The sequence below is a fragment of the Nannospalax galili genome, unplaced genomic scaffold (assembly GCF_000622305.1).
Source record: "Nannospalax galili isolate Female #2095 unplaced genomic scaffold, S.galili_v1.0 scaffold528, whole genome shotgun sequence".
NCBI classification, from domain to species: domain Eukaryota; kingdom Metazoa; phylum Chordata; class Mammalia; order Rodentia; family Spalacidae; genus Nannospalax; species Nannospalax galili.
The window spans coordinates 3,983,865-4,007,632 of NW_008359681.1; the positions used below are offsets into that span (position 1 = coordinate 3,983,865).

A 23,768-nucleotide genomic window follows, 5' to 3' on the forward strand; every position below is an offset into this window, starting at 1 on the left:
GATACTCAGGCCTTCAAGTTTAGTTCTGCTTCTTTTTTTGAACTTTATGTGTCTTTGTGGTTTACTTTTTGAGTATGAAGAGCTGGTTCATCTAAGATTCTGGTTCTCTCTTTTGATTTTATATTGTCTTGGCTGGATTGATTTTGTCTTCAGGGGTTCTGCGGTGGCCCAATTCCAATGTGGGTCAGAAGTTTTCAGACTTTCTGCTTAGGTCTGGAATCTTCTAAGAATGCTTTTGGCCTTAGGAACCTGGGTGGCACTGACCTGAGACCCTCACCGTGGCCGCGCCACGCAGGGATGCAAAGGCAGATGGGGAGGGAAGAAGCCCCAAGATTTCCCAGGGAGTGGATTGAGTAGCTGGGTTGTACTGGATGCAAAGGATCAGGGAGAGTAAAGGTAAGCCTCGGAGCCCCAGAAAGAGGCTGTCAGCCCCAGAAAGAGGCTGGCGGGTGTTGCAGGACCAGGGAAGTAGAGGGAGATGAGGGCAGGGCCAGGACCAGAAGCGGTGCTCCTGGAGCCCAAGAAAGGGACTGAGTTGCTCTGGGTGAGAAGGATCAGGAAACAGTATTGGTTCCCCAGGTGTCTGTTGGGGAGTCAAAGAGCGGAGGGCTGCACTATAGACTTACCCCAAGAGGTCTGAGGATGGGAGTGCCCTGCTCTGTTCTTTTATAGAATGGCAATATAATTAGATCTTTTGTCAAAGAACTGCATAAAGTTATTTGACATTTCTTTTTTAATTATTTAAAATATTTTATTAGTACGAGTGTATTGCCTGCATGTATGTAACTGTACTGTGTTGTGCAATGCCTGCAGAGGTCAGAAGAGGGTGCTGGCGACCCAGGAACTGGAGTTATGATGGTTGTTAGCCACCATATAGGTCCTGGGAAATGAACCCAAGTCCTCTGCAAAAACAACCAGTATTCTTAACTGCTGAGCCATCTCTCCAGCCCCTTTTGACCCTTCTTATGAGCCCCCAAAGTCAGTAAGTTTTTTTAAATTTCTGATTGAGGTGTTAATATTAAGCAGCTATTACTTACATAAGCCGTGACTTGTCATTTCACTAGATATTATCTATGAATACTAGAAAATTTGGAGTGGTTTTGAGTTTAACAGAGACCTTTCCTCTTACCTCAAGTGGACTTAGCTGATTGATATTTTCTTCTAAAGGTCAATTTTTATCTTTTAGTTTAAATTTAGACCAGGTTTGTGCAAAAAAAAAAAGGCATTTTCTTTTTTTAAGTTCTGGGTCAAACTGATAGTTTAGGTATCCCTTATTACCTCATTGTAAGACAAAAAGAAGATAGTCTTCATGTCTCCTTTGACTTTCCAGACTATTCTCTGGAGATTTCCCTTATCTTTCCTTCCATCCTCCTGGGTGATCATCAGAAGAGGCGCCTGTCAGACTAACTGCTCTCACCAAGACTACCTTGATTCCCTGTATTCTGCCCTCCCTAGTTAGCAACCTTGAGGGAAGGGGGCCTATGTGACTAACAGCACTCACCAACTCTATATGACTCCAATACCCTCTGACTTTGATGAATTCTTCCTCCATTTTGCCTGGATAATTCTAACCTATCTGTGCTAGACCCACCATACATTAAAAACTCTAGAGTAAATATTGAACTTTATCTGTCAAGAAAGATAGCTCATTTCTAATGATTATATGAAGCATGGAGTTCATGTTACATTCCTCTACCTAGATAGGAAGTCAGCATATTAAGCACTCAGGGAGAATTCCCCTATTTAAAGAGAGCTATCAGTCAGGATTTGGAGAGCCACATTGTAACTTACTACATGCAATTTGGATTTACATTTCTGTTATCTAGGGAATGTGGAGTACAGAAAACAAAAGTATCTAAGAGAACTTGGAAGGACGTACACTCAGAATGTTTGCGTTCCTTAGCCTTTCCATGTTACAGCAACTGGAAAGTGAAAGAAATCAAGGGCACACATCATGGCTCAATGGACTAGAAGCAAAAGCAGACAAACAGTGTGGAGCAAAGGAGTCAGGGTAGAGGGTGGGAGGGCAGTTCTGTCTCAGTCAAAGAAAAAGCAGGCCCAGAGATACTTAAGACCCAGCCTCCTACCTAAGTACACTCAGTGATCCTCCCTCATTGCCTTTGACTCTTTCCACTGGCATGGGCTTGTCCAGAAACCAGAAATCTATTATTTGGATCTGGGAAGCATCAGTGCTTCCCCTGCACATTTCCCTGGAATGCTGTGAATTTACTTGGGCCTCCCAGGTCGAGCCATCTCACAATGCTGGTTCTTTCCACACCCACCAGTGTATAACACTTTCCTATCCAGGCACAAACTCAGCCAATTCCCCCCAGAGCAAAAGGGGTGACCAGGAACACGCTAGACTTCTGGCCTCACAAGTGGTAGAAAGAGGAAAAGGTGGAGATTTAATTAGGTCCTCCATAGAAATCTACCCAGTTTAAAATATTTCTGGTTTAAAATCGGGCCATTTCCCAAGAGAAAGGGGGGGGCATAAAGAAGAAAGCAGGAATAGAATACAAAACATCTTATCTCCTGCCTGTAGACAAGGAGGGCAGGAAGATGGAGTATAAATAAAGTTAAAGCAGGAAAAATAAAATATCAGTCCTTGTCCTCATCCTCCTTCAAATCTCACCCAGTGCTTCTTCATGATACAGGAAAAATTGGCATGTCTTTGAGTGTGGTGGAGGTCTTCTGGCCCCTCATGGGCTTAACTCAGAGGGTTACATTCTCAGAAAACTCAATGGCTACTAAAGCTGCCCTAAGCCAGTGACGTTCAGGTTCTTGTCTCAAAAATCCAGAGAATAAAATTTGTAGACCCTAGAGGGTCAGTTTTAGGGACAAGTTTATTATAGATTCATAGGTGGGAGCTTAAGAGAAAGAGAGGATAGAGCTCCTACATAACAGAAGTGGTCCCAGGAAATAAGTATCATGGAGCTACTAGTCCGGGGGCTTCTTAAATGAGTTGTAGCAGAAACTGGAGATATGGGAAGGAAGAGCTAATCAGTCAAGTTGGCCTAACCACAAGGTATCCAGCTGCCTCCTCAGTTTCAGTCATGCCCTCACTTAGGGCTTTCACACAGAGGTGCGGTTAACAAGGAACCAGAACTCTCTTCTGGCATTCCTGGCCTCTAGAGAGAACATTTTCAGAACCGCTGTTTTGGGGTCCCTGACCACTTTCTATCTATATTAAACTTGCAGTACTTTAAGTGCATGATGGTGTCACCAAGATCTGGGTCCAGACTTCCCTTGTATCCTAGTCCTTATAATCCCCTTTGAAAAAATTGATACAAGACACACAGAGCGTAGTGTAGAAGAGTTTATTGCACAGTAGAGTACACTCTCAGGAGGCAAGAGTAGGCAATAGCCAAAGAGATCACTGCCCCAGTATAGATGTACCAAGCAGGCTCTATAGTGTTTTTTTCTAATTTCCCTTAGAGCTTTTGTTGTGTCCAGGTGATAGATAGTCTGTTTTGGAAGACTAGGAAATACAGTGATGTGATACATATCATAGAATGGTATGTCTTTGTTCTTTATCAGAAAGTCTCCTGATGAGCAGGTTTAGGCCTTGGTGGAGCCTAGTTCAGACCATTATCCATTAATAAACTTTGAGGCAACTCAGGAGGTCATGTCAGCCAAGGACGTCACTTTTCTTCCAATAGCAAGAAAAATTACTCTGTTCTCAAACTTCTATTCACTAATTCTGTTCTGTTGCTCCAGTCCTTTGTTTTACAGGCTTCTGGTCAAGAAGGAGAGGCCCAGCCCCAGTGTCCTCCAAGCCTACTTATATCTAGATACCTAATAGTGGGGCTTTGCTTTTCTAAATGTATTTTATTTGTCTTAGTGACATACTATTGTCTTCAAGTATTTCCTTTCTATTTCCTAGAATGTTCTCTTTTTTTTAACTAACAAAATGTTTAAACTTTTAGTGCAATAATCCTAAAACAAAAGAACCTAAACTAGAAGCTGCTGCAAGGATTGTTCCAGAATGGGCCAAATATGATACAGAGATAAGAAAATTGTTAGATCATCTTGAAAATAAGAAGAAAAGTACAAGTAAGTGATTTCCCTTCAGTAACATCTGAGCCATATGTTGTCTTCATAAGATCAGAACAAAGTACAGACTAGGTTCTTAGTGAAGTTATCAATGACTTAGAATTTCATTAAGAAAGTATATTATAGGATTAAGAATTTCATTTTACATAGCTAAACTCACATTTTATTAAAGTGCATATTAGTTGTATATATTTTCAGATTTCTGTGCAACATTTAAGCTTGCATATTTAAACCATAGGTTTAATTTATACCAAGCTAATTTAATTTAGCTTTCTAAAACACAGAGGTTAAATAGGAAATGTTGTCTTTAAGATTATACTGAATTTTCCAAGTATGAACAGCCAAACAAGCCCTGAAAATTGCTAAAACACTTTGCATAGCTCAAAAAAAAACCTCCAGCCTTGAGAATATTGAAAATGCAGGTCCTCTTCCCCTTCCCCTTGTTCTTGGTGCTAGTATAATTAGTAACGAGTTGGATAATGCCTTGTATTACATTTTCTTCCATTTTTTATGCTTTAAAAGTTGCAGTTATCTTGCCATTTCAGCACCTAACATAATCACTCAGCAAATACGTTTCTAGAAACTTGTTCCTCTAAGATATCTAAGTTTTGCCATTGTCCTAGTTTGTTTCTTCATTGCTGTGACAAAATACTCTGACCAGTACCAACTTGGGGAGGAAAGGGTTTATTCAGCTTACATCTCCCAGGTTGCAGCTCATCAGGGAGCCCAAGGTAGGAACTCAGGGCAGGAACCTGGAAGCAGGAGCTGGAGCACAGGCCATGGAGGAATGCTGCTTACAGGCTTGCTCCCTCCGCTCCTGCTCAGCCTGCTTTCTTATGCAACACAGGCCCACCTGCCCAGGGGTGGCACCACCCACAGTGGGCTGGGCCCTCCCATATTACTCATCAAGAAGATGGCCCTCAGACTGCCCCTCAGACATGGCCACAGGCCAGTCCAATAGAGGCAATTCCCCAATTGAGGCTCCCTCAACCCAGGTGTGTCAAGTTGACACTAAAGCTATCCAGCACAGACATATAGTTGGTTAGAATACTCATTTCATTTAAATATTTTATTACATTTAATTGTGTGTATGCACATGTGTGCATGCCACAGTATGAATGTGGAAGTCAGAGGACAACTTGTTGGAGTCAGTTCTCTCTCCATTGTGCAGGTTCCAGAAATTGAACTCAGGTCATCAGGCTTAGCAGCAAATGCCTTTACCCATCAGCCCAATATAATACTCATAATCCTCTTTCTGTAAAAATTTTGGTAATGCCTCATCTTTTATTTCTTATTTTTAGTAATTTCAATCATTTTTTCCCTTAATCTAGCTAAGTTTGTCAGTTTTGTTAATGCTTTTCAAGAAAACAGCCAATATTTGGTTTCACTGGTTTTTACTGTTGTTTTTACTCTCTACCTTATTACTTATTTTATATATTTTGTGATGCTAGGGATTAAATCTAGGGCCTCATGTAGGATAGGGATTTTTTTTATTACTCTTTAGTGAGGTGGGGGGGTCACACACTTGACAGCACATGTTGAGGTCAGAGGACAGCTTGCAGGAGTAGGTTCTGTCCCCCCACTGTGGGTTCCAGGGATCCTATTCAGGTTATCATGCTGGCACAGAAACAGCTGTACCCACTGAGCCACCTCACCAGCCCTGTAAGGATTTATTTTAATTCATTTTAATTTGACTACAGCTATAAATTTCCCTCTTATTACTACTTTTATTGTATCCCATGAGTTGTATCTACTTAAGACTCATGTTACATTGTGCTTTTGGAATATATTCTTTTTAAAAATATTTTTTATTTAATTTTATGAGTGTTTTGCCTGCAGGTATGTAAGTGCACCCAAGTTGTGCAATACCCGAAGAGGCCAAAAGAGGGTGTTGGATCCCCTGAAACTGGAGTTACAGTTGTTAGCCACCATGTGGATGCTGGGAATTGAACCGGGGTCGACTAAAAGAGCAACCAGTGCTCTTAACCACTGAGCCATCTCTCCAACCCCAGAACATATTCTTTTAATCTACCTTTTCTCTGTTACCTTTTTCCAGAATTCTCATCAGTTGAACTTTTCACATCTTGGATTGAACCTACATATTTTTATGAATTTTTATTATGGCAGAGAATAAACAATATAAACTTTAGCATCTTAACCATTTTTAAGTGCACAAGTAATGTTAAATGTATTCACATTGTTTTGAAGCAGCCTCCATATTACTTTTCATCTTCTAAATCTGAAACACTGTATCAGTTAAAGATCCACTCCACTTTTCCTCTCTCCATATATACTCTGGTAACCACCACTATACTTCTGCTTTGAATTTGACTACTCTAAATGCTTTATATAAAAGTTTTGTGACTTGGTTATTTCATTTAGCACAATGACATAAGGTTCGTCCATATCATATACAGGACAAGATTTCCTTCTATTCTAACCCTCATTTTCTTTCTGTGGTGCTGAGAATCTCAACCAGGACTTTACACATGGCCAGGCACACACTCTACTACTGAGCTGAATCCCAGCCTGCCTTCCCTTTTAAAAGGCTAAATATTAGTACATTAATATGTATATGTCAGTTTGCTTATCTTTTAGCCATTAATAGCCATTTGGGTTGTTTGTATTTCTTAGCTTTTGTGAATTATGCTGCTGTGAGCGGGAATGTGAAAACCTTGTGAAAATGTGAATATCTGTTTTGAGACTCTGCTTTTCATTCTTTTGACTATCTAGAAATGTTTTCCAAATCAAGTGTTTTGTTTTCAATTTTTACCAACTGACATACTATTTTCCATAATGGTTGCAACACTGATCCTTCCAAAAGTAAACCAGTGTTCTCATTTCACCACATCCTCACAAATACTTGTTGGGGTTTTACATCGATATTTTTTGATAGCTGCCATCATCCTAATGGGTCTCAAGTTACAATCTCATTGTGATTTGATTTTTCTATTAGTCACTCCAAACATCTTTTCATATACTTATTGATCATTTGTGTATCTTGGGGGATACATTAAAATCTTTTCCCCATCTTTTAATCAGGTTTTCTATTGTTGAATTATAGTTATTTCTAGAGTTGAGATATTTACACCCTATCAGATACATAATTTGCATGTATTTCTCCCATTTGGTAGGTTACTTTTCACTATGAATGTGCCTTTTAGTGGACCCAAGATTTTAGGGTTGTGCTTATTGCTTATGCCTTTAGTTTCATGTGTAAGAAGTCGCTGTCAAGCCCAGTATCATTAGTTTTCCTTTAGGAGTTTGCTTTTAGTTCTTTAATCCAGTTTGTGTTCATTTTTGTGCATAGAGTAAGATAATAGTCCAAAGAGACTATCATTTTCTCACAGAGTGATCTTGTTACTCTTGCCGAAGATGGACTTATATATATATGCAGAGGTTCACCTCTGATCTTTTTCTTTGACCTATCTTTATGCCTGAACCACAATGGTTTGATTACTGAAACTCTGTAATAAGGAAACAGGTTATGTAAGCTCTGTTAACTTGTCCAATTTCAGATTGTTTCTCAGGGTCTCATAAAGAGTTCATGTGAATTTTAGGACAGAATTTTTTCTATTTCTACAGAAAATGTAATTGGGTTTTTGATAAGTATGTTATTGAATCTGTATATTGCTTTATGGAAGAATAGACATCTTGATTATAAGTCTTCTAGTCATGAACATGAAATATTTTCCCATTCATTTGTGTCTTCTTTTACTTCAGCAATTTTTGTAGTTGTACAGGTGGTTTAACTTTCTCACTTGGGTTTTTTCAAATATTTTGTTCTTATAATGCTACTACAAATAGAACTATTTTCTTAATGATACATTTTTAATATATTTTTCCCTCCCATCTCTTTTGAGATTCCTTGACTTTTTCCTTAATTCTTCTGTTGATTTTTTAAGAGAATAATCCTTCCTTAATTTCCAAAAACTTTATTTTCTCTGCTTGCTTCCTTTTAATTCCATTTTTGATTTTTATGGTTTCACTGACTTTTCAGGCATCTCTTGAAAATAACAATTAGAATTTATCATTTTGGGTTTCTTGGGTACCTGTGTTTTCATGGTAAGCTGTTTTGTGTCCTTATTTTGGCCCTTATTCCTTTTTGTTATTTGTCCTTTTCAAATATAGAGCTTATTTGCTGTTTGTACATAGTTAAGAATAACAGAGGAGACTGGCCACAATAGATTGATAGCGAAGGTTCCCTCTGCTATGGTGTAACATGTCTGTGTCTTCAGTAGGTTGCTTGCCTGGATAGGAGGATTAATTGGCAGTGGTAGGTGGGCATAGTGTATAACTGATAAGCTTCCCTGTCGGTACATGGGTAAAAAACAGAAGAAAGCCCATCCCCATATACCACCCCAAAATGCCAAATGAGACACTAGTGAGCATCCACACCCATTGAAAAGAAAAAATAAAACTCACCATTTTATTTCAAAAATGGGATTTCACTTTTTTTGGGGGGGGTCTATAAGATATATTTCATACTTTTGTGGATAGATTAACATATTCTTATAGTATTTAGGTACTGTTATTTTCAGCCTCAGATTTCAACATTTTGTTGAAAGCTAGAAAGAAGAAAAACACAAAGATCATAAAGGATCTCAGCAATGCTACAGCCCAAAAGACCTCCCAAAAAGCTCAGCTGCACTTTAAAGAATGCTGCTGATATAGACAGGAATATGTACCACTGTTAGCAGCCATGTGGGTGCTGGGGACTGAACCTGGGTCGTCTGGAAGGGCAAGTAGTATTAACTGCCTAGCCATCTCTGCAGCCCCTATAATTTTTTAATATTTTTATTGAACTTTTATTTCATAATCATCATCTTAATCCTTTTCCCCCCCGCCCCCACTGAACTTCATGCATTCTGTCATTTATGTTAAGACCTACCCATTCAAGTTAGTGTCCCCTGACGTCCCTCAATGCAAACTGATTCACTGGAGTCTAGTTAGCCTATGTAGAGTCAGTCCCTTAAAGATCAGCGCTTCCTCACCCAGCAGTAAGTAATCAGCTGCACAATAGTTCCTTGGCTAAGATTGGAGCTTCCTGTTCATTTCCACAGTTCTATACTGGGTTTTTGAGTTTGCATGGGTCTTGTGCATACTGATACCATTGCTATAGGTCCATATGAATGGGGACCCAGAAGCTTGTAGGACTCTATTTCCACTTTTTATCCTGAAATAAATAGCATGCTTACAGTTTCTCTTTGCAATGTAGAATCATAGTGTAGAGCTGACAACCTGGGTTTTCCCACAGATAATCCTGCAAGCATTGCTTCACTGGCTGACTTCTGCCTGTGTTCTCTATTAGGAGGACCTAGCATCCTGCATCAGAAAAGCCAGCTCATCACCTCGGCTCTGTATCCTGGAGAGATTTTATGTATCAGCATACTCTCTTTAATTTCTAGATAATCATTAATAACTGCTGCAATAATGTCTCCTGTCTACTCATCCAATTAATATTATTCTTTTATATTTATCATCTTGGCAATGGAATTTAATGAAGAGATAATCTGGCATCTCAAATTGAGTAGGCTGTTTCAGTTATGTTTTAACTTCTGTCTATAAATATCACTGTGCGTTCTGATGCTCTTAAGCCAGTTAGAGTATGTGAATAATATAGAGATTCCACCATTTTGTTCTCTTAAGAGTCTTCATTAGATTTGATTTCACATTTGTATGGTACTTATTACTTAGGTATATGTCTGAATACTGACTTCCTGTCTTAGGACTACACATAATGGTAATGGCAGATAATTTGTGCATGTTGCCTAATCTATTATTTAGTATCTAGTATCCTTTTTCTTAAAACCATATGAGATTTTAATCCTATGTCATGTTTATATTTTCAATGCTTTTTCATAAAATTCTTTGTGGATATATAGAGATCTTAGCAATGACATAAATAAGGTGCGTTACTAGTTCTCATACACTTGTGGAAGATCACATTCTAGGTGGTTAAAAAGACAAATATTTATGATTGTTACAATGGGTACCAAAATGTGTAAGAGCTATTCTCACATCATATGACAACATAGGTATTCAACTAATACACAAGATTCTGTCAACACTTGTGCTTTTTTATATATTCCACCCCTTGGTGGCATTTAAGCTAATTTCATATTTGAAATTTCATAAACTAAACAAACTTTCCTTTCCCTGCAGTTTCAGTACACGATGAACTCTAGCACTGGTACACATGTGAAGAGATCAAAGTTTGATGAAAACTCTGCCACCTGCTGGGAATTTGTGGAACTGCTAAGACCAGTAGGAAGTTTCATTCAAATTAGTGACATTCAATTTAATTGTTTTTTGTTTTTTAAATTTTAGATATTTAAAATACATTTAAAGTTTAAAAATAAGTTATATGATAAATTCCCTTGAATATCTAAAGCTAGATTTTTAACTGATTTTTTACAAGTTAAAAATTTGATGTATGGTCAGATCAGATATTAACAGAAGGTATTTGACCAGCTGGTCTTCATGGGTGTTTATCACACTATCAGTATCTTATATTCCAGGTTTGTGCATATCCATGTTTGTTTACTCACAAAATGCATTTAAAATCAAAGCAAGTTGTGGGGCTTTCTTTAAAGAAAATATACTCATGGTTATCTCTGAATAAGAAACCCATTTTATATTTTACTTTTAACTATCATTTTTAAATGGGAGTTATGTTGTAATTTATTTATCTTAAACCATATGAGGATTTAACCTGATGTTATAATTAGAAACATTAAAAAACAAGTACATCTCATAAAATTATACGCAGTCACATATGTATGTATGTATGTATGTATGTATGTATGTATGTATGTTTTTTCAAAAGGGCTGAATATGTTTATAGAAACTAAGGATGTAAACATTTAGTTCCCCTGTTACATTTTATTAAATGGATAAGAACAGTAAATATTTTTAAACTATCCAAATATTCTATAAGTATAGGATATTGGGACTAGATGAGATCTTAGTGTCATTTGCATCTCATCCTCTGAAATGTCTATCAGACATGTCCAATCTCTGGCTCCATAGCTGCATGTGTGCCATGGACTGCATGCATCCCAAAGATGACTATGAATACAACTCACACACTTGTAAATGCCAATGTCAAAAAGTTGGATACCTCTAGTAGGTCTGACATGACCATGGGAAATCATGCCTGTTTAAAAAACTGTCCAGATTCTGCTTGGAAAACATTTAATAAGAAGGTTGGATACCTCTAGTAGGTCTGACATGACCATGGGAAATGCCTGTTTAAAAAACTGTCCAGATTCTGCTTGGAAAACATTTAATAAGAATTTAGTGGTTGACTAGTGTTCCTGGTGCCCATTCAGGATTCTATCATATGGAGCCTCAGGGCATCTTCAAAATCTCCAGGTTAATGAGGAACCCTCTACCTCTAGAGACAGACTCATTCATCTTTGGACGAGTTTATACACATAGTTCCACACTAAGCCAGAAGTGATCTGTGCCTCTTACTCCTTTTAGCTCATAAAAACTAGGTTAATCTTTCTATATCTGACAGCATATCCAATGGAGAATTTGAAAACCCGTGTTCATCAGTTTTCTATTGCTATGACACAATATCCAGATAAACAACTTAACTGAAGATAAATTTACTTTCAGTTAGTTTTAGTCCATGATTACTTGGCCGCATTGCTTTGGGCCAATGGCAGCACAGAACAACATGGCTATTTACCTCATGGCTACTAGGAAGCAAAGAGATGAAGAAAATGGGGCTAGAGTTTCAATACCCTTCAAGGGCATGCCACCAGTGACCTAACTTCCTTTCACTGGGTTCAGCCTCTCAAAAGGTTCCACCACCTCAGGTAGCACCAAAGGCTGGTGGCAGCCAAGCCTTTCAAAATATGGGCTTTAGGGGATACTAAAAATCCAAACTTTAATAGTATCCTTGCCCTAGCTGTTCCACCTAAGTCAGAGAAAGTTTACTCTCCCTCTCCATACAGTTTTTGTTAGTTAAGGTATTCAAATTACATTTTAATTTTTACCTGAAAATAACCAGACTTGATAGCTCCCTTCCCGCCTATTATCTTGTGATTTTGAATGACTAAATTTACATGTCTTGTTTCTAGATAACTAGTGTATCAGAAAATCCAGATTTATGAATTACACATTTCTTAACAGGGATGTTGATAAAATGGCCCATTCTTAAATTCCATTGAATTTGGAATTTGTTGAGCTGTCAATGCATCCAAACCACTAACCATATGATAATCCACCTTCTTTGGGGATACTTTCCTGTAAATGACTCTAAGTCTAATTTGAGTGAGTGTGGAGCAACCCTTACAGAGGAAACCATCCAGTTCTGTATTGATGGGAATGGCCAATAGTGCAATCCAGGGGCTATGTTTAGGATCCTGAAATCTGGTTCTCCAGTGTAGGTCCCAATACATTTTAACAAAAAATTGAACCCTGGAAATGTATACTACATTTTGGAACTGTGAATAGTTTTCTCTCCCTCCTTCCTTAAGAGAAAGTGAGAGATGGCAGATTACCAAAGTTAGGAATTAAGATAGCTTGAGCTTTAACATATAACAGTTAAGTCTTAGTGATTACAGTAAACCATTCCAAATATAAGCTGAAGAAAACCCAAGGTTTTCATAGTATTCAGATAAGCTTTTAGATGCTTAAGGTTTTCTTTCAGAAGTGCTCAGATAGTTCTAGTTTGCCCTCTGGTCCCTATAAGGAATAGAATCAAGTATCACCAGCCATGTCACCTGGAATTAAGTATCAACTTTTCATTAGTAGTGAAAATGTAGCTTGACACAAGCAGGAGCCCAAAGTTTGTGCCTATGCCAGGTCCTAGTTCCAGCACCTGCCGAGGAAATATTGTGGCCACTACCCACAAGAGACTTCAAGAGAACAGAGGCAGTAAGTAATGACACTTCAGAGCATGTTTTGGTGATTAAAGTATTACTATTTCTTCAGAGAGGAATTTTCTTCTCTGAAACATAGCAGCAAAACAGGTCAAAGAATTTAGCTTCTGACAGTGAACATCAGGACTGGCTAGTCTCAGATCTGTGGTTCCAGAGATCAAATCAAAGGTGCTGATGAACCTGTGCTTAGAGCCAAAAAAGTCTACCAATATTCCCCTACTGTCTTACCCACTACTCTTAATTTAATAGACTTAAGTGACTTCTAAAGAATGAGTTAGTTTGTTAAATTTTTAACTGGGAAAGTGAAGTACAGGGCAAATGAAGTAGCATAGAGCACGAGAGAAATAACGTTCACAGCCCAGTTTGCATCACCCAAGGATCAAAGATGCCAGACACTCATGGTCAAAGATGACCTAGAATGGTGGCTCCAAGTGCCAGTGAAGATTAATACAGGCTCGCCTGAGAGTACACAAAGCAGAAGCAGAATTTATTAAGATTACAGAAAATTCAGAAATTGAAGAGAGAAATCCCAAGAGTGATAGGGGTTGCCAAGAGAGGAAAAAGCTGTCAAACTCCTTTGTCTAGAGCTTTTATAGGACCATGGCAGAAACTGGACAAATGGCAGAAACTGTACCTTTATGACAAAAAGTGTGCATTTATGATTCTGTTTGTCAACCATCTCCTGAATAATTTGCTCAGCAGAAAAAAAGTTTTTAGATTTCATCATCCTGGGGTGTAAACTGTAAGCCTTAAGATGATAATTGTATTTATTTTTTTAAAGATGATGAAACCCAGATCTAGAGGTGGGGAGTGACAGGAGCTAGTGCCTTCTAAAGGAATGCTAGAGGCTCAGAGAAAAGAATGTGAATGTCCTTTGCGCTTCCTACTGTCAGGCAGTGCTGGGCCTCTTTTACCTATTGACATCTTCAGACAACAGAAATGAACTAGTTGGATGTTTTGTAGCAATTTCCTCCTAGATGAAACTTGCCATCTTTGGAGGGAAGCTCAGTAAACAACAGGCTGTTCTAAAGGGAGATAAACATTCCATCCTGCAGGGTAGATCCTTAAGCTCAGGAGGTAAACAACTCTGTAGCTTCAAGAAGTCTCTAAAATTGACCAGCTTCACTAGGCCCCTCCCTCCTCAAGCATATATAAGCCCTAAGGACTGCTAAGAAACACTCAGAGGAGCTGAGCTTCCTAGAAGACTCCCAGAACAACCAAGCCACCTGAAAGCAGCAGAGGTGAATTCACCTGCCTAGAAAAGACATTGTCCAACCTGTTGAGTTGCCTGAAGGTTGTGCAGTGTGCTCCCACATTTCCTGCTTTCATGAGTCGTCACCCGTGCTGGAGTGAGCCTTCGGTGATGCAGCCTTTGAGTCATTTCTGCACCTGTAAGTAACCCCTCACCCACACTCTTGTAAGTAATCCCCACAAAACTCAATTCTCTATTTGGGGTGAAGTGGACATTTGTTCACCTCTCCCCAGGAATAGTATCACACAATATAGGGTAAAAGAGAAAGTCTTCAAACAAAGCCAATTTGTTAGATTTTAATATTAAAATCTAACATATATTTTTTAATATTTTATTATTTTTATTTTTTTATGTGTATGCGTGTACTACTACCTACATGTAGGTATGTCCCAGTTTCCTCGAATTTGGTGGTTAAAAGATTTAAATCATATCTACATTTTATGCTCTGACCTTTCCTGTCAACTCACATAATAGAGAGCTTTTATCAACGCAATCACTAATTTTGTGGGAAATAAAGTTGGAAATGCACTTCTAAGATGGTCTTTGTTAGAATATTTTTTACTCAAAGTTTAACCAAGAATCAAAAGCAAGAAAGTAGTGATATGACCATAAATATTTTTATTAAATGTGAAAATACAAGGGCATAAAAATAGTGCCCATATTCAGACATATGTGAGCCCCCATTTGAAATAATTTTAGTTCCTTTTTTATTAAAACACTAAATTGAAATGGATTAAGTTTGTCCCATTTTAACAAATGTAATCTTTTAAGTTATCGAACATCTCCCATTTTTATCTTCCCTGTGCCCTGCTTTTCTATGCACAGGTAACTATATTATCCACAAACATGTGCAACAAAACCTATTTCTGTACACAAAGCCACGCAGTGGCTAATATTACTCTTAAATCATTCAGCAAATGAGATCATCTGTAAAAAGACAAAAACTATCTCCCCCTCTTAACATCATTTGAAATTACAGAATAAATTCTGCTACTAAAGGAAAAGGAATGATAAGATCTGGAATAAGACATTAGTTGTTAAAACTTAGTATTTTCCTTCTTCCTTTATAACTGTGGGAAAGTAAAAATACATTCAAGAAAACTGTTTCTTCAGATTATCCCACTGATGTGTACTTACTGAAAACATTTCATAAGGCCTTATTTACCAGTGTCCAGTATCTATAAGGCAAGTCAGCTCCCACATAAGCCTAAGCAGCTATTTCTAACTTGTGCATCTTACCTTCTTTCTTCATGGTAAAAGTCAAAACACAACCTCTGACTAATGAAATGCCATTTTCTGCCAGGAATGGATAATGATGACTCACTACTGGCCTTCTACTTAGTTAGCAAACTATCTCCTTCCTTCTTCCCCTTGTGGGGGCTCTATTTTTGAAGCAGTCTCACTCTAATCCAGCCTGGCCCCAAAGTAAGTGATCCTCCTATCTCAGCCTCCCAAGTTCTGGGATTTACAGGTACATACCACCATGCTTGCCAGCATTTTTCTTTTAAAAATGTCAAGTAATTTTAAATTCCATTATCAGAACTCCAATAATTTGTTTTCCATACTGCTATTTAAAAATAAACTTTTGGGCTGGGCGTGGTGGTGACGCCTTTAATCCCAGCACTTGGGAGGCAGAGGCAGGCAGATCTTTGTGAGTTTGAGGCCAGCCTGGTCTACATAGTGAGTTCCAGGACAGCTGGAGCTACAGGGAGACCCTGTCTCAAAAAGACAACAAAAAAAAAACTTTTTAACACTAACTGTCTTGGGACTGGAGAGATGGCTCAGCAGTTAAGAGCACTGGTTGCTCTTTCAGAGGACCCAGGTTTGATTCCAACAAAAAAAAAACTTTTTAACACTGACTAAGAAGGATACCTTTAAGATGTTACATCCAACTCACATTAGTAAACTATTGGAATTATTTTTACATTTTCTGCTATTCATGGTAGAAATAGCAAACTTGCAGAACTGAGGAGTAAATTAAAAGAAGTCTCCTTTGGTTTTTTTTTTGTTTTTGTTTTCCCCATATTATAGGGTGATGTCTTTCATTCTTCCTGCTGTGAAGGACATCCACTGGGTACAGACAGATAACACTGCACTCAAAGAGCTCACCAAAGAGGAAGGGAAGGCTAAAAACAGAATTGAATTCAGCTAAAGGTGAGCTTTGATCATTTTTTTTTTCCCAGAACTGTCACAAAGGTTACTTGCTACCTGTAGTCCCTAAAAACAGAAACTGGAAGTGCAAAAAAAGAAAATGCTTTTTATACTGCATGATATACTATGTCAGGCAGGTCAGGGGAAGAATTATTCTGACCTTTTACTCAACCAGGACTTTCCAGTGCTGTTTAAGGATAATACTTATTAGTGTAGACACCAGAGGACTGCTGATGGCCATCCAGAATGGAACTCCTATTTCACTAATCTGCAAAACAGATCCAACTGTGTTTTTCTCCATGGCATTGGCACCAAAGTTTGTCATTTCACTCCACTGAACACAAATAACTACACATTTTGGTTAGCAAGACTACACTAAGGCCTCAGTTACTTTGATTGTTACAAGTAAGGAGGAAAATGCAACAATCTCTAGGAAGCAAATTAGGAGGCAGCTAGATCTGGGACACACATTCTATGCAGCCCAGCATTCAACCATCTCAAAATGCCCCTTGCTTCATGTTATTGGCAACTTTCCACCTACTCCAAAAGGAAGGGCAAGCAACTTAATAATGTTTCCTTTGTTATGACAGTAAAACTCTAGCTTTTGAAAGTACACAGAGACTATCACTGTATTTCAAAAAATGTCACAGTGACCAGATTGAAACACAACTGTTTCGTAAGTAGTGAAGAAATGAGATTACTAAGATTTAAAAACATAAAAATGAATTTATCTTGCAAATTAGATTCACACTGACTTGAATTTTGAGACACTGAAGCAAAATGAAAGCTGAAAGATATTCAATAGTTTTTTAAATATATTGTTAAGTTTATTGATAAGAAATAGCTCCTAAGTAGAGGCAAAAAGCACTTTTAAATGTTTTGCTCAACTCACCTATGTGACTTGTGACCTCATAAAAAAAAACCTTTTTCTGTGTTTTTTTAAGGATATGACTGTAGGTTAAGAAAATAATTTGTGCTTGGCTGCTATATTCACAGTCAAGATACCTCCCATAATGAATTTAAAATGCTTTACTTCATAAAAGCAATATATTAGATGCTTTATGCTTAAAATGTTAAGACAAAACCAAAAACCTTTCTAGAATAAAGGTAATAATTCTTACGAGAGTAATTCTTTTAGATTTTCAATGTAGCATCAGTAGTTCCACAAATATTCAACCATCTTGATTTAGTAACACATTTTTAAAGCAAAAATTATCCAGTATACAAATATTGAATAGTACGATTCTTAAATAGTTATCTTTTAAAAAACAAAAGGATATCTCAGGAGAAAACACCATCTTATTAAATGAAATGACAGTGGGTGCATAGCCAGAGCTCAGTGGATTTGCAGGCCTGTACTTTCTTCTAAGCAGGAGGATCCAGGCCCAATGAGGCAGATCTGCTGTCCAATATATCAGAAAACAGCACAGCTAAGACAGACCAGATGTAAGAGAAAAAGAGGCTGCTTTCCTGTACTATTTAAAAGTGGGAATTGTGGTGTTCTGTGTTTGCTGATGCTGATAGAGCAACCTCATTTCTAAGCCAGTTTTGTTCAGGAAATGCCTATTAAAAAACTTGGAACTTCAGTTGTTTAAAAAGTATTTCAAGCCGGGCGTTGTGGCGCATGCCTTTAGTCCCAGCACTTGGGGGGCAGAGGCAGGTGGATCTTTGTGAGTTCGAGGCCAGCCTAGTCTACATAGTGAGTTCCAGGACAGCTGGTGCTACAAGGAGACCCTGTCTCAAAAAGACAAAAAAAGAAAAAAAAAGTATTTCAAATTGACATTCAGTAATATTATTTCAAATACCACTGATATTATCTGAACTTCATTCACAAACTTTAACTGCTTTTAAGTTTAACATTTAAAGGAAGGCCCTCTAAGTTTTTATAATTAAATTCAAGTTAAATTGGTATATGCTTAACATCAAGCCAGTCTATACCTGGACATACCATCTACCATGGTAAGTTTCCTAAAACCTTCAGTGATAGCTGTGTTGACACTGGTACAGGAATAAACACTTGCAAGTGACTGGACTGACCAAAATCTAAGCATAGTTGTCCCTAAGAAAATTAAGTTCAACTGTTCATATTCTCTTTAAGAATACTGAGACATAAACCATTCTCATGAAGATTACCACTCCTCCTTATAGGTACTATGCAAAGCTGTGGAGAGAAGAACCTCTATGTTAATCCAGGGTTATTTAAAAAATAAAAAATACAGGCGATATATGAACACTTCTATAGGCTAAACACATCAGACAACTTCTTCCAGATAGCTGTGAAATGATTATAGGGTTCTTTGTGAGAAACAGAACAGTTCCTTGCTCCCTACCTTTGCAGACCCATCAATCTTAAGTCTAAAATAAGAAAAGTTTTTCTTCTTATTCAAACAACTCTTTGGTCATGGGCAAACAAAAAGATTTGAATATTTTTTTCCATTAGGATCCCAGAACAAATTTTTTGTTTTAAAGGTTTATAAAACAAAAAAAAGAAGAGGAGCAGTAAAACAGTTGGTTTAATTGAAGTGGAATTTAAATCTAAATGGTCCGCCTGAGCTGAAGGGATTGAACCCTTGCCATGAGTTCCAACTTCTGTGGAATGGGTTGCCACCACCTCCTTGTTGGCTCTCTGCATCAAGGGGATCTTCTCCATCATCAAACTTCTTTCTCATTTCTAGAAAAGAAACCAACAAATTAAGACCCAAATATTAACTAAGATATAGGGATGGGGTTTGGGGAACTACTTTCCATTTCATTTAGCAAAACAATTGTGCCTAATACTCAAATTCATACTTCCATTCTTACCCAGAGGAAAAATAATTCCAAGGAGAGCTAATGCTCTTACAAAACAGCATGTCAGTCACTACCTTAGCCCTCAAAAGTGAAGCCTACCAGGCAAGAACCTCAACAGTCCCCCTCCACAAAGTATCTAATGAGCTTTCTAGAGCCCCATTATTCAGCCCAGCAAGTGTAATACACCACTACAAAAGGCTCACTTTTTTCCCAGAGAGCAATGCAGACTCATGAAGAACACAATGAGGAACACTGAAAGGATGGGAAAAAAGCAAAGACCATCTAGAGATTAAGATCAGGAGCTAGAGAAAAGGACCTGTAGTCTTTTCTTTATACAGGTGATAGATGAGTCTTGAGGGATTTGGAGGTATTAGCCAACTCCAACTCTAGGTCTGATAAGCTACCCCACCCTTATACTACATTCAAGGGATATTGTAAGCACTTGACATTGACTAAACAGAACAGGTGGTGTGCCCCTAATATATTTAATAGGGCACAGAAAGGATCAGTTTGTTAGCATCAATTCTGTAGCATAAACAGGCACTCAGAAAAGATTTGCTGAAGGAACAAAACTTAATTTCTTCTTGTTGAATCTGTCTAGCTTAAATTAGAATGTCTACTCCCACTAATAAGGAAAACTAAGAAAAGCAGTATGTGTGAATTCTTAGCCTGTTTCTCTCTTCCTTTCCAGGTAAGATTAATATACAGTAACACATACTAACCAGTAAGTCTGTTCTTAGGGAAAAACTGCTGATATCCATGGGGGGACAATAGGCCCTAGCTAGCTATTTACTCTTCTCCCACTTCTCTGTAATCCTGTATTGCATACTGGTTTCCTTACTGGCTCTTGGGATACTTGAGAATTTGGTACAGAGAATTCATCACTGACCAAAGATTTTTAGCAAGAGCCTAAGTGATATTTTTGTTGTGCTTTCATATGATGGTTGAAAAAAATTAAGGCTAAGAAACTGTAGGAACGTGTTTAAGTAGAAAAATTTATTCCATACTTTTCACTGTACCATTTATCTGAGGATCTCCAGCGTCAGGCGGGCTGGACTGGTGAAAACTGAAAGACCAAGAGTCAGTCATAAGCCTCACAGCGCACCCACCCTGTTGTCCACCTCTCACCTCTGCCCTGAGATAGGAAAAGGAATCAGGGAGCTAATAACGCACCAACTGCGCTGTTTCAAGAAACAGAAAGATCCTAAAAGCAGAAGGTACCTGGGTCAGAGAGGACTTCTTTAGCAGCAGCTATATCAATGAACTTCTTCTCAGCTTTTTTCTTTTCTTCTTCATTCTGGAAATTATCTGGATGCCACTGAAGTGCTAATTTTCGGTATGCTTTAATGATTTCTTGCTTTTTAGCATTTCTGAAGGGTGGGAAATTAGTTAACTGTCAGTTAAGAAGAGCCAAACCTACTTTCATAAAAATCAGAAAAGCTATGTGACAAGAGTTCTCTCAAGGGCTGAGGATACAACTTAGTAGTACAGGGCTTGTCTCGTATACATAAGACCTTAGGTTTAATCACAGCACTGCAAACATGTATTAAACTATATGTACGTATGAGTCTGTTAATGATTCACAACCTTGTTTTCCTAGTAGTTCCACAGGTATTGGCCAAAGATTGGGCATATAGGCATTTTCTTTATTTTTGAGCAGTACTGAGGATTGAATCTAGGGATTCACACATGTGAGGCAAGCCCTCTATCACTCAGCTGTAACTCCAGGCTTCCTTAGACACTGTTTACTAAGTTATCTTAGAATCAAGTACAGATCTTTACAATTATCTCTTTCTGAATTTTCACATGGCCATAATTCAGTTCTTCCTGGGCATTAAAACTATGTTCTCTTGAACCTTGTGCTTTGGATTGAGCTTTATTAATAGTAAGAATATTAAGTTTTAAACTTTAGAATAAAAGCTGACAGTCTACCTAGTCAGAGAAATGGGTCTTTGTTTTTTCTCCCCTTATTCCCTCTCTCCCTCCTCCCATCCTCACTAAAATAAAGCACACTTCTACTTCTTAACCATTCCTAAAAAGTCTAGCCTAGGACCCATTTGTCTCACAGCCATTACCACCAACTTATAATTCTCTATTAGTGTATCACTGGTCTCTATCAAAGAAACTTGACCATAACATTAAAATTATATGAGTAAATAAAATGAAGAACGTTAAGACAGGAGTGATGATTAGCTTTAAAATGGTTGATTAAACATACATGCCAACTTTAATAATTCACCTTTTTACTCCCAAGATCTTATAATAGTCTCGTTTCTGGGACTGTTTCAGTAACCTCTGTGCTTTCTCTAGACCTTCTCGAATCTGCTGATCATTTTCATTGTGTTCCTGAGCAGCTTCATAATCCTGAATGGCTGTTAAAATGTTTAGGAAAATGCTGTTAGGGGAGTTACAATTTGGTGCATTTACTTGTCCTACAAACTTGGGACTAAAGTCCTCATTCCTAGCCCCGTCACTCATTGTTGCTAAGAGCCTAAATGGCATCATTCTCACAATTTTGTTCACAAACCTACAAAAAAATGCTAACATTTTTTTACTCCCATTCAGAATTCATTCTGACTGGTTTACTTGTCCACCCTTCCACATTATCTCCTCATATCTCCTTCAAGGTATCTTAATATCAGTACCTTGTACTGAGCACTCTTACCACCAAGACTTAAATGACCACTGCATAGGAAAGAAAGACACTGGAAAAAGAAAACCCGCATTGACAACTATGGTTGATAGTTTGGAAGAAGCAGCGACACATCCAACAGAATATATAACATTCAGAATATATAAAGAACTCAAAAAACGAAGAATTGAGAAAACAAATAAGCCAATTAAAAGATGGGCTAAGGATATGAACAGAGAGTTCTCAAAAGAAGAAATAAAGATGTCTAAAAAAAAAAATCTTAAAAAGTGTTTATCATCATTAGTAATTAGGGAAATGCAAATTAAAACCACTAAGATTTCATCCTACCCCAGTCAGATTGCCTAAGATCAAGAGAACAAATGATATCAAATGCTAGAGAGGATGTGGGGAAAGGGGAACGCTCATCCCCTGCTGGTGGGATTGCAAACTTGTGCAACCCCTACAGAAAGAAGTGTGGAGAACTCTTAAAAAGCTAAAAATGAACCTGCCATTTGATCCACTGCTTGGCATATACCCAAAGGATTCCTCCTATTGCAGAGACACTTGTACATCCATGTTTGTTGCTGCTCTTTTCACAATAGCTAAGAAATGGAAGCAACCTAAGTGTCCCTCAATTGACAAGTGGATAATGAAAATGTGATTTATTTACACAGTGGAGTTCTACTCAGTGGTAAAGAAAGACAAAATCATGAAATGTGCAGGTTGAATGGATGGAACTAGAAACAGTTATACTAAGTGAAGTAACAGACTCAGAAAAACAAACAATGTATGTTCTCCCTCATTTGTGGATCCTAGTACCAAATCCTTATATGTGAGATGTATCGTAATGTAACTTCAGGAGCCAGGAAAATGGAAAGAAACCAAGGAGATAAAAAGAAGGAACCTGAGAGAAGTAGGATACAGGTGTTTCTAAGAGGGAAATGGATAAAATATGGATAAATGAGAGGGGGAGAAGGAGGGTTATACAACAAACTATGGGGGGGAAAGGGGAAGAAGGAGCTGAAGAGAGGGAGGACCATCGCAGACAGGTATCATCAAGGGAGAAAAGGGGAAAATGGGGACACTTTACCTGGAAAAGGCATGGGGGGAGGGTTAGACAGGGAAAGCAAGGAAGAGATACATAATGCCTAGCTAGTGTAAAACACCAGAGGGAATCAAATCAATTAGTTCAAAAACATTCTGAAAAATTATATAGACAATATCTCTACATGAGTCCATGTGTATAGTTGAAGGCTACAATAACAAGAAGCAATGCCAGACAGGAGAACCCTTCCTTTGAGTTGTTGACCAGGGTAGTCCAAGAGACTCCCAAAATTACACAGGCTGTTACCACAGCCCTTGATGGCCTCCCAGAACTTGAAGGTAAGACCCTACTGCCAAAGACAGAACATACTTCGGACACAGGATTTAGAGCAATGGAGCTGGAACTGACCTGGAAGCCACTTCCCCTGAAGGCTAGTTCTCATAGTTTTGGAAAGTACTACACAAGATGCTAAGGGAGAACATTAATCGATGGTCCAACCTCAGCTTTAAGGCCTAATAACCACATCAATGACTGGCACAGCAAACTATATTGGGGCAGTAGTGGCACTTTTATCTTGGGGAGTAATCAACAGCTACCTAATTGGACTTGAAGCCCACTCAATGGGAGAGAACTCAAGTGTGGTACTGTAAACATAGCCAAATACATATGGCTTCACAGGTCATAGATCTTAAAGAAAATCCCAAGGCTGATACATTCCTAGATAAATGTAATTTCTTACTATGTACAAAATACGGATTCTCATATTTACAGATAAGTATGCTAGTCACCACTCATCAAAGAAGCTTCTTTTGCAACAGATAGAGATTATTGCAGAGTTCCACAACTGGTCACACACAGATTATCTGTGAATTGTCCAAGCCTAAGTGACACATCTACAATGCAACCTCTTCACCTAAGGCTCACAGAACATAATGGAATAGGGTAGCA

General features: G+C 38.1%; 2 protein-coding genes across 8 annotated transcripts in view; one reads left to right on the forward strand and one right to left on the reverse strand.

Moving 5' to 3' along the window:
- The window catches only part of Uggt2 (UDP-glucose glycoprotein glucosyltransferase 2), a 259,231-nt gene extending 248,287 nt beyond the window's left edge, over window positions 1-10,944 (forward strand). For 4 of the 7 annotated variants that reach the window (XM_029558882.1, XM_029558884.1, XM_029558883.1 and 1 more), the window contains one exon: window positions 10,219-10,943. In XM_029558882.1, the coding sequence (XP_029414742.1) occupies window positions 10,219-10,383 (165 nt within the window). In that variant the 3' untranslated portion in view covers window positions 10,384-10,943. Of the gene's footprint in view, window positions 1-3,926; window positions 4,054-10,218 lie in introns of all 7 variants that reach the window. The other 3 variants (XM_008823606.3, XM_029558887.1, XM_029558888.1) reach the window with 3 other exon arrangements.
- Window positions 10,945-16,390: 5,446 nt separating this feature from the next.
- Window positions 16,391-23,768, reverse strand: part of Dnajc3 (DnaJ heat shock protein family (Hsp40) member C3) — a 69,916-nt gene continuing 62,538 nt past the window's right edge. Inside the window, exons 10-12 of the mRNA XM_008823607.2 lie at window positions 21,383-21,515; window positions 20,365-20,513; window positions 16,391-19,024 (exon numbers count right to left, since the gene is read on the reverse strand). Coding sequence (XP_008821829.1) covers window positions 18,867-19,024; window positions 20,365-20,513; window positions 21,383-21,515 — 440 coding nt within the window. The 3' untranslated portion in view covers window positions 16,391-18,866. The remainder of the gene's footprint in view (window positions 19,025-20,364; window positions 20,514-21,382; window positions 21,516-23,768) is intronic.